This window comes from Coregonus clupeaformis, chromosome 1 (assembly GCF_020615455.1).
Source record: "Coregonus clupeaformis isolate EN_2021a chromosome 1, ASM2061545v1, whole genome shotgun sequence".
Classification (NCBI taxonomy): domain Eukaryota; kingdom Metazoa; phylum Chordata; class Actinopteri; order Salmoniformes; family Salmonidae; genus Coregonus; species Coregonus clupeaformis.
The window spans coordinates 26,182,711-26,197,869 of NC_059192.1; the positions used below are offsets into that span (position 1 = coordinate 26,182,711).

A 15,159-nucleotide genomic window follows, 5' to 3' on the forward strand; every position below is an offset into this window, starting at 1 on the left:
GGCTGAGGGAAGGAGATTCTCATCCAAGATTTGACGGTACATGGCCCCCCGTCCATCGTCCCTTTGATGCAGTGAAGTTGTCCTGTCGCTTAGCAGAAAAACACCCCCAAAGCATAATGTTTCCACCTCCATGTTTGACGGCTCCAGTAGCGCGCCGACACCGGCTTCGGGGACAGCCAGGAGGACGAGGAGCAGGACGAGCCGGATGGCGACGGGGGAAATCCCGCAACAGGGAGGGATTGAGGATATCCCTCACCGGGACCCAGCTCCGTTCCTCCGGACCATACCCCTCCCACTCCACGAGGTACTGAAGGCCCCCCACCCGATGCCTCGAATCCAGGATGGAACGGACGGAGTACACCGGGGACCCCTCGATGTCCAGAGGAGGCGGAGGGACCTCCCGCACCTCAGACTTCTCGAGCGGACCAGCCACCACCGGCCTGAGGAGAGACACATGGAACGAGGGGTTAATACGATAATCATGTGGGAGTAATAACCTATAGGTAACCTCGTTTATCCTCCTCAGGACACTCCCCACAAACCGCGGGCACAGCTTCCGGCAGGGCAGGCGGAGGGGCAGATTCCAGTTCAAGAGCCAGACCCAATCACCCAGTATGAAGGCCCGGGGCCTCACTGCAGTGGCGGTCAGCGTTGGCCTTCTGACGATGCACGGCGCGCTGGGGGTGAACGTGAGCAGCGTTCCACGTCTCCTCCGCGCGCCGAATCCAATCATCCACCGCAGGAGCCTCGATCTGGCTCTGGTGCCACAGTGCCAGAACCGGTTGGTAACCTAAAACACATAGGAATGGCGTTAGGTTAGTGGAGGAGTGGCGGAGAGAGTTCAGGGCATATTCAGCCCATGGCAAGAACACCAACCACTCCCCCGGTCGGTCCTGGCAGTAGGACCGCAGGAACCTACCCACATCCTGATTCACCCGTTCCACCTGCCCATTAGACTCGGGGTGAAAACCAGAGGTCAGGCTGACCGAGACCCCCAGATGGTCCATGAACGCCTTCCAGACCTTGGATGTGAACTGGGGACCCCGGTCAGACACTATATCCTCTGGTACCCCGTAGTGTCGGAAGACGTGTGTAAACAGGGCCTCCGCAGTCTGCAGGGCCGTGGGGAGACCGGGCAGAGGACGGAGGCGGCAGGCCTTGGAAAAGCGGTCCACAACGACCAGGATTGTGGTGTTATCTTGAGAGAGGGGAAGATCAGTAAGGAAATCAATACTCAGGTGAGACCATGGCCGTTGTGGAACTGGTAAAGACTGTAACTTACCCGCTGGGAGGTGCCTAGGTGCCTTACTCTGGGCGCACACTGAGCAGGAGGAGACATACACCCTCACGTCCTTAGCCAAGGTAGGCCACCAGTACTTTCTGGTCAGGCATCGCACTGTACAACCGATACCTGGGTGACCAGAGGAGGGGGACGTGTGTGCCCAGTAGATCAGACGGTCACGGACAAGAGCAGGCACGTACTGCAGCCCAGCTGGACACTGAGGTGGAGATGTCTCTGTGCGTAACGCCTGCTCTATATCCGCGTCCATCGCCCATACTACCGGCGCCACAATGCAGGAGGCTGGGAGTATGGGGGTGTTGTCTCTGGGCCTCTCCTCAGTGTCGTACAGCCGTGACAGTGCATCTGCCTTCACGTTCTTCGTACCCGGTATGTGTGAGTGTAAAATCAAACCGGGTGAAGAATAGGGCCCACCTGGCCTGGCGAGGGTTCAGCCTCCTCGCTGCCTTGATGTACTCCAGGTTACGGTGGTCCGTCCAGACGAGGAAAGGGTGTTTTGCCCCTTCGAGCCAGTGCCTCCACAGGGTCAGGGCTCGGACAACAGCCAACAACTCCCGATCACCAACATTGTAGTTCTGCTCCGCCGGGCTGAGCCTCTTGGAGAAGAAGGCACAGGGGCGGAGCTTGGGTGGCGTGCCCGAGTGTTGTGATAGGACCGCGCCTATCCCTACCTCGGACGCATCCACCTCCACTACGAACGGTAGTGATGGATCGGGGTGGGCCAGTACCGGGGTTGAGGTGAACAGACCCCTCAGGTTACTGAAGGCCCTGTCAGCCTCAGCAGACCAGCGGAGCCGGGACGGCCCACCCTTCAACAGAGATGTGATGGGAGCTGCGACCTTGCCAAAGCCCCGGATAAACCTCCGATAGTAGTTGGCAAAGCCACTAAAGCGCTGCACAATTACGCACGGCTGAAATGCGATCTCCCTCCATCTCCACACCTGAGGTGGTAATGCGGTATCCGAGGAAGGAAACGGACTGTTGGAAAAACAGACACTTTTCTGCCTTGGCATAAAGGTCATGTTCCAACAGTCGGACCAGCACTTTGCGAACCAGGGACACATGCTCAGTGCGCGTAGCGGAATACACCAGAAAGTCATTGATGTAGACCACTATACCGCGACCAAGCATGTCCCGAAACACCTCGTTCACAAAGGACTGGAAGACGGATGGAGCATTCATCAAACCATAAGGCATCACCAAGTATTCATAATGCCCCATGGTTGTGCTGAATGCTGTCTTCCGCTCGTCCCCCTCTCGGACACGCACCAGGTTGTACGCACTCCGGAGATCTAATTTTGTGAAGAAGCGCGCCCCATGCATTGACTCAATCACAGATGGAATGAGGGGGAGAGGATAACTAAATCGTATCGTCCCCTTGTTCAGTGATCGGTAGTCAATGCAAGGGCGCAGACCTCCATCTTTCTTCTTGACAAAAAATAAACTTGAGGAGGTGGGCAAAGTGGAGGGACGTATAAACCCCTGGCGCAGCGACTCTGTGACGTTTGTCTCCGTAGCCTCCGTTTCAGCCTGTGACAGGGGATACATATGACTCCTGGGAGGCACAGCGTCTACCCGGAGGTTTATCGTGCAACCCCCCACCCGATGTGGTGGTAATTTGGTTGCCTGCATTTTGGAAAACGCGTGCGCCAAATCGAGGTATTCGGGGGAATGCGCACGGTGGAGGTACTGTCTGGACTTTCCACCGTGGTTGCACCAACGGAAACACTGAGACACCTCCCCTAACACTCGTGACCACCCCGTGAGAACCCTCTGCGGCCATGAAAAGGTGCGGTTGTGGAGTGCTAACCAGGGGATACGTAACACAACAGGGAAAGCAGGGGACTCAATAATTTAAAAAAAGTGACTTGCTCTCGATGAGTCTCATGGATAACCATAGTGACTGGTGCTGTAACCTCCCTAATGAACCCGGACCCTAAGGGTCGACTGTCAAGTGCTCTGATGGGGAGTGGAATGGATAGGGGAACCAATGGAATGCCTAGACTGGGGAGCGGCAGTGGCTAGAAGGCCGGTGACGACGAACGCCGATGCCTGCCCGAACCAGGAGAGGAGGCAGCTTCGGAGGAAGTCGTGACAATGGTAATAATTGCTGGGGTAATTTTTGCTTGTTTTTGTTGTTCTCCAAATAGCATTTTAAAGTTTTGTAATTGTATAGAAATGCAGTAAATCAGCTTCAACTTTCAAAAACATCCCCTTCCCCCCTTCCAGACCTCACTAAAACTCAAAGCCTGGTTACGGCCTGTCTACAGTCATAATATAATTGGCTTAGCAGCCAATGTTGGACTGAAGATGTTAACTTTGGTAACTTCATGGGCACGGTTTCCCGGTAGCGATGGAACTTAAGCTTACCAGGGTTTTAACAATGCATCTTTCCTATAACTGCTGAAGATTTCACATGCGTTTCCCAAAACACCACGTATTGAGAACGTTCAAGTGCGTCATTGGCGCATGTGTCGATAGGATCTAAAGAAAAGCAGTACTGCTCTCAGATCAGCTTTCTCCATTCAAATCTTACCTTAGCATTTGAATTATTCCACAATACTGACGACTGATCAGCTCCTAGAGCAGTGGTATTCAAAGTCGGGGTTGCAACCCCTAGTGGGGTTGCGGGGAACTGCAGTGGGGCTGGGGGGGGTGGGGTTGGAACAAAAACTTAAGAGTACTGATTTTTATATTGGACAAGTTACAAACGTTTTTGAAAACAAAACAAAAAAAATGAGTAAGAGATGAAAATGCAGTAAATTGAAGGTTATTTGATGATGTAAAAATAGAAATGTACAGATTTTAAGGTTGTCAGTAGATTTGGGGTGGGGTGACATCACAAGAAATTATTGGGTAAAAAATGGGCCCCCAGAAATTCTGGCAGAAAAAATGAGGTCCCCGCTGAAGAAGTACCACTGTCCTAGAGAGATATTATCACCCATATGGCTGCAAATATTGAGGCTGCTTATTCTAATGTTTACCCTATAATGCACTAAATCACAGATTTGGCAAATCTTTGCGCACATGTTGTTAATACACATCGTGAAATATATTGAGGCAAGAAATGACAGACAGTAGCCTACAATTAGCAAAGTAGAACTTAATTCATGGAACATGAAATTGATTTCAATATGATTTAAATATATAGGCCAATGTAGCCTATACTGTATTTATATTTTAATGCAGTCATCGCGGTTTTCATTTGAAGCATCTTTTTAGCCTTCGCTTGTTTGAAACAATTGCAAAGACATTGGCAACTTTGTCTTTGTAGTCAACTTTGTTCTGAAGTTATTGGCGGTCAAATATCTTGATTCTATGTTTAGTGGAGATCGTCTGTGTATAAAGTGATGCGGAAGGGCAAAGAAGCATCTAAGCACTTAACAGTCGGTAAATAATGAACATTTTCAAGTGCATCTTTAGTAACAATGGTTTTAGGAAACAGCTCAGAGATAGGCACCAATGCATTAGCAGTTGGGTCTGGTCTGCTTAGTTCATTGACTGTAATGTAACCAGAAGAGATGAGAGAGTGGGATGTCTCGCTACCTCCTTCCATCTCTGATTGGAATGTGAATTAGCCATCGATGAGGTAGAGTGCGGCGATTGTAAGTGTCTGTTTCAGGTCTAAACTGCTGCTAAAAATAATCAAGTGGCCATGTAGACTTTTTACTACATGATGTACAGATAGCAAAGCCATTTTGAGTTTGAATATTGTCGCTAAATCCATACAAAATCCATACAGTAATCCATACAAAAATGTGCTATTTGCGGCTTCACAATAACATTTTGGAATGTTCATTCAAATCATTCAACTGAAATTGTTACCAAGTAGCAGGTTCGCCGCAAACAGAACCCTTGTTGAACGAACTCACCTCTGGTGTCATCTACACACTCAAAACATAACACTCCCAGTTTTCAAACATTTTTCAAATGAAAAAGGGGCAGAGATTGCGGAAAGAGGCAGTACAGTTACCCTTTAAGTGATTTGAATGTCTGTTTAGTTGGAGCTCAGAATTCCATCTCCGAAACACAGTACTATGGATTAAATGTCCTGACATTGTCAACAAGCTATTTGTTTCTACAGACGAATTGTTTTTCATTAATTATGCTTTGGCTCAATTACAGCACGTGTTTACAAATGTATAGACCACTTGCACGGTTCTTACAAAATTACTTTTTATTCAGCCTGAAAGTTTCATTCAGCCTGAAACTTTAGCTCATAATGTGGCAGAGGATAACTTTTTCCACATGTGGCGTAATGCTAAAGCCAGAGAGAGTGGTAACCCAGTTGAATATTTGGGTCTACAACCAATAACATCCCAAGATATTAAGTCACACTCACTTGCTGTAATAAGTATATTAATGGGCACTGTCTTCTACCCGCCAATTGTATTTGATTCATATGCTGATTTGATGTTGAATCAAATTCTGTTAAAAGGCTCATCATAAAGCAAGCACACATGGAAGTGTTACTGTCTGTCCAGATATGTCGTGTTGATTTGTCTCTGCAAAGGTGTCTCCAAATGGTCACTGTCTGCAAATGGTCACTGTCTTCTACCCGTCAATGATATATGATTCATATGCTGATATGCTGTTGAATCAAATTCTGTTACAAGGCTCATCATGAAGCAAATACACATGGAAGTGTTACTGTCTGTCCAGATGTGTCGTGTTGATTTGTCTCTGCAAAGGTGTCCTGGTGGTCTCAGTTGTTTTTTCCTCTACCAGAGATAGTTTTGTGAGTTCTAGACCCATCTTCCTGCTGTGAATCTTAAATGTGAATCTTAAACTTCCATCCATGGTTGTGTTCATTGTCTGGATTCCTTGTGAGGCGCACATAGTTGTGACTTATTGATGAGAATCTTTGTCCCACCTAATGCACCACAACTCCATCAATCTTTTTCACACGTCTGTGTTATGCAGCCAGCCTCAAAGGTAATACCTCCACAACCCACAGACCAACCCAAGTCACTGCTGGAACACTAAGTGCCAAATAAGGCAGTAAGGTTCACCTAAGGGTCATAGAACCTCCGGTGATGTTCAGAGGGCATTGTTTTACAAGGATAGCCAGAGGCGCCTTGCCCATAGGGGCACATGCCTCCTCAAATAAAATTACACTAGCCACCTAGCAATTTTATGAAGTTGGCTTTAGCTAGCCCATATAGGTCCCCAATGTCCCAACCTCATAACTAGCTACCAAGAAGCAATTTCAGGCTATCAATGAAGATAAGAGATATGCTTACAGTGCCTTTGTAAAGTATTCAGACCCTTTGACTTTTTCCACATTTTGTTGCGTTACAGCCTTATTCTAAAATGGATTCAATAAAATAATTTCCTCACCAATCTACACACAATACCCCACAATGACAAAGCAAAAACAGGTTTTAGACATTTTTGCAAATGTATTAAAAACAAAAAACTGAAATAACTTATTTAAATAAGTATTCAGACCCTTTGCTATGAGACTCGGAATTGAGCTCAGGTGCATCCTGTTTCCATTGATCATCCTTGAGATGTTTCTACAACTTGATTGGAGTCCACCTTTGGTAAATTCAATTGATTGGACATGATTTGGAAAGGCACACACCTGTCTATATAAGGTTCCACAGTTGACAGTGCATGTCAGAGCATAAACCAAGCCATGAGGTCGAAGGAATTGTCCGTAGAGCTCCAAGACAGGATTGTGTCGAGGCACATATCTGGGGAAGGGTACCAAAACATTTCTGCAGCATTGAAGGTCCCCAAGAACACAGTGGCCTCTATCATTCTTAAATGGAAGAAGTTTGGAACCACCAAGACTTTTCCTAGAGCTGGCCGCCCGGCCAAACTGAGCAATAGGGGGAGAAGGGCCTTGCTCAGGGAGGTGACCAAGAACCCGATGGTCACTGACAGAGCTCTAGAGTTCCTCTGTAGAGATGGGAGAACCTTCCAGAAGGACAACCATCTCTGCAGCACTCCATCAATTAGGCCTTTATGGTAGAGTGGACAGATGGAAGCCACTCCTCAGTAAAAGGCACATGACAGCCCACTTGGAGTTTGCCAAAAGGCATCTAAAGACTCTCAGACCATGACAAACAAAATTCTCTGGTCTGATGAAACCAAGATTGAACTCTATGGCCTGAATGCCAAGAGTCACGTCTGGAGGAAACCTGGCTCCATCCCTACGGTGAAGCATGGTGGTGGCACCATCATGCTGTGGAATGTTTGTCAGCGGCAGGGACTGGGAGACTACTCAGGATCGAGGGAAAGATGAACAGAGCAAAGTATAGAGAGATCCTTGATGAAAACCTGCTCCAGAGCGCTCAGGACCTCAGACTGGGGCGAAGATTCACCTTCCAACAGGACAACGATCCTAAGCACACAGCCAAGACAAGGCAGGAGTGGCTTCAGGACAAGTCTCTGAATGACCTTGAGTGGCCCAGCCAGAGCCCGGACTTGAACCTGATCGAACATCTCTGGAGAGACCTGAAAATAGCTGTGCAGCAACGCTCCCCATCCAAACTGACAGAGCTTGAGAGGATCTGCAGAGAAGAATGGGAGAAACTCCCCAAATACAGGTGTGCCAAGCTTGTAGCGTCATACCCAAGAAGACTCAACGCTGTAATCGCTGCCAAAGGTGCTTCAACAAAGTACTGAGTAAAGGGTCTGAATACTTACGTAAATATGATATTTCAGTTTTCTATTTTTAAGAAGTTAGCACAAATTTCGAAAAAAAACATTTTTGCTTTGTCATTATGGGGTATTGTGTGTAGATTGATGAGGGTCAAAAACTATTTAATCAATTTTAGAATAAGGCAGTAACCTAACAAAATGTGGAAAAGGTCAAGGGGTCTGAATACTTTCCGAAGGCACTGTAGATATGCAGAAAAATATACATAATTTTAATAAACATAAGGTGTTTCAGGTGTTTGAAAAAATCTCAAAATTACGTTGCCATCCTCACATACTTTGTTCCCCCTTAGATTTTTGGGGTGCATGACACCCCTGAGTATAGCTTTTCTGTATGTTTTTAATCAGTTATGGATTTCTTGTGTTGTGTTGTTCTCATAGTTTGCATGAGATGTGATATTGCTGTTTCTATCGAATGGTCTTGTTATCTTGACTATGTTATGTCATCTTTTCATGTTTTTAGATGATACGTCACTGCGGATAGATGGGGGCTCGTCTGGGATGGGCAGGATCTACCGAGACCAGCAGCCCTCCATCAAACATGGTCAGAACCGAGCGGTACGCAACGCACTGGGGGGAGGACTGGACATCGATACCCTGCCCGACAACATGACCCATGTGGTGGTGAGAAATGTAATGAGTTATGTTTAGTATAACTTGTGTAGTGGTAAGAAGGTCTAACTAACAGGCAGCCATCTGTGATGATATCGATAGCAATAACGTTAGCTTCCCCTCTGCTCAGCATCTTGTTAGTTGCCATCCTAGCACCCACCTCACAGTTTTCTCAGGAGCAGGATCAGGCTCATGTGACCGACTGCATCTCCTGCGCACCACATAACACTCTTAGCCCTGTGAGCTAAAGCCTAGGCCCTCTCTGTGACACAGCTGGTAGCAGGTAATTAGCAACATCTTCATTAGTCACCGCTAAGCTACAGGACTATTTTGCTAGCACAGACTGGAATATGTTCCGGGATTCTTCCGATGGCATTGAGGAGTACACCACATCAATCACTGGCTTCATCAATAAGTGCATCGATGCAGTCGTCCCCACAGAGACCGTACGTACCCCAACCAGAAGCCATGGATTACAGGCAACATCCGCACTGAGCTAAAGGGTAGAGCTGCCACTTTCAAGGAGCGGGACTCTAACCTGGACGCTAATAAGAAATCCCGCTATGCCCTCCAACGAACCATCAAACAGACAAAGCGTCAATACAGGACTAAGTTTGAATCATACTACACCGGCTCAGACGAACTGCCCAGTGACACGAGCCTACCAGACGAGCTAAATTACTTTTATGCTCGCTTTGAGGGAAGCAACACTGAAGCATGCATGAGAGCATCAGCTGTTCCGGACGACTGTGTGATCACGCTCTCCGTAGCTGATGTGAGTAAGACTTTTAAACAGGTCACCATCATCTCAGAAACCCTAGATCCACTCCAATTTGCATACCGCCCCAACAGATCCACATGTGATGCAATCTCTATTGCACTTCACACTTTCCTTTCCCACCTGGACAAAAGGAACACCTACGTGAGAATGCTATTAATTGACTACAGCTCAGCGTTCAACACCATAGTACCCTCAAAGCTCATCACTAAGCTAAAGACCCTGGTACTAAACACCTCCCTCTGCAACTGGATCCTGGACTTCCTGACGAGCCGCACCCAGGTGGTAAGGGTAGGTAACAACACATCTGCCATGCTGATCCTCAACACGGGGGCCCCTCAGGGGTGCGTGCTCAGTCCCCTACTGTACTCACTGTTCACCCATGACTGCATGGCCAAGCACGACTCCCAACACCATCATTAAGTTTGCAGACGACACAACAGTGTTAGGCCTAATCACAGACAGCGATGAGACAGCCTATAGGTAGGAGGTCAGAGACCTGGCGGTGTGGTGCCAGGATAACAACCTCTCCCTCAATGTGATCAAGACAAAGGAGATGATTGTGGACTACAGGAAAAGGAAGACCGAGCAAGCCCCCATTCTCATCAACGGGGCTGTAGTGGATCAGGTTGAGTGTTTCAAATTCCTTGGTGTCCACATCACCAACAAACTATCATGGCACGACAAAGCCTATTTCCCCTCAGGAGACTGAAAAGATTTGGCATGGGTCCTCAGATCCTCAAAAAGTTACAGCTGCACCATCGAGAGCATCCTGACTGGTTGTATCACCGCCTGGTATGGCAACTGCTTGGCCTCTGACCGCAAGGCACTACAGAGGGTAGTGCGTACGGCCCAGCACATCACTGGGACCAAGCTTCCTGCCATCCAGGACCTTTATACCAGAGGAAGGCCCTAAAAATTGCCAGACTCCAGCCACCCAAGCTGTACCGGAGCACCAAGTCTAGGTTCAAAAAGCTTCTTAACAGCTTCTACCCCCAAGCCATAAGACTCCTGAACAGCTAATCAAATGGCTACCCGGACTATTTGCATTCCCCCCCCCCTTTTTATGATGCTGCTACTCTCTGTTTATTATCTATGCATGGTCACTTTACCACTACCCAGATGTACATATTACCTCAATTACCTCGACTAACCTGTGCCCACGCACATTGACTCTGTACCGTTACCCCATGTATATAGCCTCGCTACTATTATTTTACTGCTGCTCTTTAATTATTTGTTATTTTTCTTCTTTTTTTATTTTTACTTAACTATATTTTACTTTACACTTATTTTTCTTAAAACTGCATTGTTGGTTAAGGGCTTGTAAGTAAACATTTCACTGTAAGGTCTATACCTGTTGTATCCGGTGCATGTGACAAATACAATTTGATTTGATTTGATTTAATAACCACATCTCAATGCATGGCTAAGCTCTTTGATAATGGGCAGAAGTGTACGTGACCCCAGCAGATGAGGCCAGTCGATGGGAACACGTTGGCTGGAGCTATAACCCTTTATCAGGGGTGACTGCTGTTGGGATATTAATGACACATGTATGGGTGTTTGAGAGCAAGTTTTCAATAGATGGGTTTTTCCACCGTGTGTTTGTGTGTGTGTGTGTGTGTGGTTTGGTTTTACTATCCTTGTGGGTACCAGAAGTCCTCACAAGGATATTAAAACAAGGAAAAGTGGGGACATTTTGCCGGTCCCCACAAGGAAAAAGGCTATTTTAGGCTTAGGTGTTAGGTTAAGGGTTAGGGGTTAGGTTTAGGAGTTAAGGTTACGTTTAGTTTTAGGGTTAGGGGTTTGGGGTTAGGGAAAATAGGATTTTGAATGGGAATACATTTTTTGGTCCCCACAAGGAAAATAAAACATTGTGTGTTAGTGTGTGTGTTTATATGTGTCACGCCCTGGCTCTGGGGACTCTTAAATGTTGAGCCAGGGTGTGTAGTTTCTATGTTTAGTTTTCTATGTTTGAGTTTCTAGATCGTTTAGATCTATGTTGGCCAGGGTGGTTCCCAATCAGAGGCAGCTGTAGTTCGTTGTCTCTGATTGGGGACCATACTTAGGCAGCCTGTTGGCACCAGTTAGTTTGTGGGATCTTGTTCCGTATAGGTTTGTTTTGTGTAACCTCAAGACTTCACGTATCGTTTGTTTGTTGTTTTGTCGTGTTCAGTACTTAAATAAATATGTACGCTTATTGCATGGTTCGACCAGTCATTAAACGATCGTGACAGAAGATCCCACCAAAATAGGACCAAGCAGCGTGTCCAGGAGCAGACAGCCTGGACCTGGGAGGAGATCCTGGACGGGAAGGGATCCTGGACTTGGGAGGAGATTCAGGCCGGAATGGATCGCCGTCCTTGGGAGGAGACTGTGGAGGCGCGCTATAGAGAGGAGCAGCGGCAACGCAGAGGGTGCCGGCCGAGGAGGAAGCCCGAGAGACAGCCCCAAGAAAATATTTTGGGGGGGCTAAAAGGGTGGTTGGCGGACCCTAGTGTTAGAGCAGAGCCAACTCCCCGTACTCATGCTAAGAAGCGTGTGACTGGGCAGGCTCCGTGTTATGCGGAGCCACGTACTGTGCCGCGAGTGTTCCGGCACAGTCGAAGATGGGCATTCAGCCAGGACGGGGTGTGCCGGCTCAACACTCGTGGTCTCCAGTACGCCTCCTCGGTCCCGTATATCCTGCGCCGGTGCTACGTGCTGTATCGCCAGTACGCGTGCACAGCCCCGTACGTCCTGTGCTAATGCCTCACACATATTGTGTGGAAGTAGGCATCCAGCCAGGACGGGTTGTGTCAGCTCTCCGCTCCAGACCTCCAGTCCGCCTCCACAGTCCGGTACGGCCCGTTCCTGCTCCCCGTACCAAGCCAGTGGTGCGTGTTCCAAGTCCGGCCCGGCCCATTCATGCTCCCCGCACCAAGCCAGTGGTGCGTGTCCCCAGTCCGGCCCGGCCCGTTCCTGCTCCCCGCACCAAGCCAGTGGTGCGTGTTCCCAGTCCGGCCCGTTCCTGCTCCCCGCACCAAGCCAGTGGTGCGCGTCGCCAGCCAGGTCTGGCCCATTCCCGCTCCCCGCGCCAAGCCAGTGGTGCGCGTCGCCAGCCCGGTCCGGCCCGTTCCTGCCCCTCGCACCAAGCCAGTGGTGCGCGTCGCCAGCCCGGTCCGGCCCGTTCCTGCTACCCGCACCAAGCCAGTGGTGCGCGTCGTCAGCCCGGTCCGGCCCGTTCCTGCTCCCCGCACCAAGCCAGTGGTGCGTGTGTCCAGTCCGGCACGGCCCGTGCCTGTTCCACCGGTGCCTGGTCCGGCACCGGTCAGCTGCTCCACTCCGGAGCCAGAGCAATCCGCTCCACCGGGGTCCGGTCCAACTCCAGTCAGCGGATCCACTCCGGAGCCAGAGCAATCCGCTCCACCGGTGCCCCGGCCAGCGGCTCCAGTCCGGAGCCTGTACAGTTCGTTCCACCGTCGTCGGGTCCAGCTCCAGTCAGCGGTGCCAGACCAGACCAGGGGCGCAACAGGGAGGTGGAGAGAAGGTGGTGGTTACGCCCGGAGCCGGATCCGCCTCCGAGGCGGAATGCCCACCCGGCCCCTACCCTGTTATGTTTATGGGGCGCGGTCGGAGTCCGCACCTTTGGGGGGGGGTACTGTCACGCCCTGGCTCTGGGGACTCTTAAATGTTGAGCCAGGGTGTGTAGTTTCTATGTTTAGTTTTCTATGTTTGAGTTTCTAGATCGTGTAGATCTATGTTGGCCAGGGTGGTTCCCAATCAGAGGCAGCTGTAGTTCGTTGTCTCTGATTGGGTACCATACTTAGGCAGCCTGTTGGCACCAGTTAGTTTGTGGGATCTTGTTCCGTATAGGTTTGTTTTGTGTAACCTCAAGACTTCACATATCGTTTGTTTGTTGTTTTGTCGTGTTCAGTACTTAAATAAATATGTACGCTTATCACGCTGCGCCTTGGTTCGACCAGTCATTAAACGATCGTGACAATATGTGTATGTTGAGGATTAGTTGGTGTGGTGGGGACCAGTGTATCATCATTCTCTTACTACCATATAAGTATAATTTCCGCCAAATAAATTGTGATTAGCTTTTCTACTACCCTCGGCACTACAAATTGACAACAGATCCTGGCCTTGTCCTGTCAACTTACAGTGTTTGTTTAAGTGTGGCTGTGTGTGTGTGTCTCCAGTCTGGTTTCACGCAAGACCCCCTAACTACCCTCTCACCACAGCAGCTCTCGTTGACCAATCTTAACCCAGTTTAGGTGTTTCAGCCCCAGGCAAATCTGGGGATCTGCTCCCCTCTCAGACCCGGAGATTCCCCCAGAAACGGTACCTTGTGTTGGGGCTTGGAGAAGGAGGGAAAGTGGGTCACTCGCTGTATGTGGAGCAGCCAGATCGTCATTGAGAACACTGCATTTAACTGCTCCACTTTCCCAGCCCACACCTAAACCCCAGCACCATTGCTCTCTGTCACCTTGAAGCAAGGCACACATTAATAATGTGATCGAGTTCTGAGATCCATTAAATAGATACAGAGGCTTACAATGCCAAAGCACAGGGATCATTCGAGTATGTATACAGCTCCCCCACCTGGTGTGAATGAAAGTACAGTACATGGAAAGGACCCCTGGTGTCACTATGCACAATAGCTAACTCCAACCTCAATTACTAACTAGCATCATAGCTATCATCTTCCCATCATAAGGACTACCATCTTCCACAACCATACATATTAAGAATACAATAGAATAGCCTCCTGCTCTAGATTTATTCAAGGGCAATGATTTAATTTGACTACATAGCCATAAAGCATTTCATGAACATGTTATAACAGGTCCTAACCACGTTAAAGGTTAATGAAATATATCCATAGCATATCTATAGTGCATTCATGTCATGCTATGCAAAAGCTCACATTTAGGCATCTTAATAGATGCATCATTACAATGACAGCATAGTGTCATCATTATGGCTGTTCTCTAAAGTGTGCTTCTGCCATACCAGTGTTAGTGAATATGCCTAAAGGCCAAACCACATTTTGAAAATGATGCTGATATATAGCCTGTACCAGCCCCATTTCCCCACCGGCCAGTATAGGCCCATGACTTATAGTACGTTCTTCTTCTTCTCAATGAGGTCAATGGTGCATGAAGATCCCCACAGTGTTGAATCCTCAGGGTAAATGTTACAGATCAAATTGTGTAGTTAAGGGTCAAGGCTCTTTCGTAACTCATTAACAGCCCTCCTCCACATCCCTATTAGGTTGGTCATACTGGTCTATAACATTTACATTTACGTCATTTAGCAGACGCTCTTATCCAGAGCTATAACACACATGAAGGGTCTATTTATGAATTATATGCACTCAAAGTAAAGTCAAATCAATTTCCCATTCTTGAAGCATTTATAGCTAAGCATTTCATGGTTATTAACTGTGCAGTTTGCCACTCTGATCTATAACACCAACATTAAAGTTATATGTATGAATTATATGCAGTCAATGTATGGTCTTTTCTATTTTCCCATTCATAAAGTATTTATGAAGCATTTATAAACATGCCTCACTTATCAAAAAGAATACGGACACAACACAGAATGTTAAAGGCCCAGTGCAGTCAAAATAAAACAATTTCTTGTGTTTTTCTATCATATTGTACAACAGCTGAAACTAACACTGTAAAATGTTGAAAAAAAATTGATCAGTGTTATTTCCTGATAGTTGCTGGTTGAAAATACAATCTACACAGGACCTTCTAATCAGCAGGTTTGCATGGGCGGGAGTTTCGGCTTTCCATGG

The 15,159-nt window shown here is 48.0% G+C and overlaps 1 protein-coding gene across 2 annotated transcripts in view; it reads left to right on the plus strand.

Annotated features, from left to right (window-relative positions):
* Positions 1–15,159, plus strand: part of plxdc1 (plexin domain containing 1) — a 126,986-nt gene that overhangs the window by 43,618 nt on the left and 68,209 nt on the right. The window contains exon 2 of one of the 2 annotated variants that reach the window (XM_041875602.1): positions 8,433–8,602. In XM_041875602.1, the coding sequence (XP_041731536.1) occupies positions 8,433–8,602 (170 nt within the window). The remainder of the gene's footprint in view (positions 1–8,432; positions 8,603–15,159) is intronic. The other variant, XM_041875616.1, reaches the window with a different exon arrangement.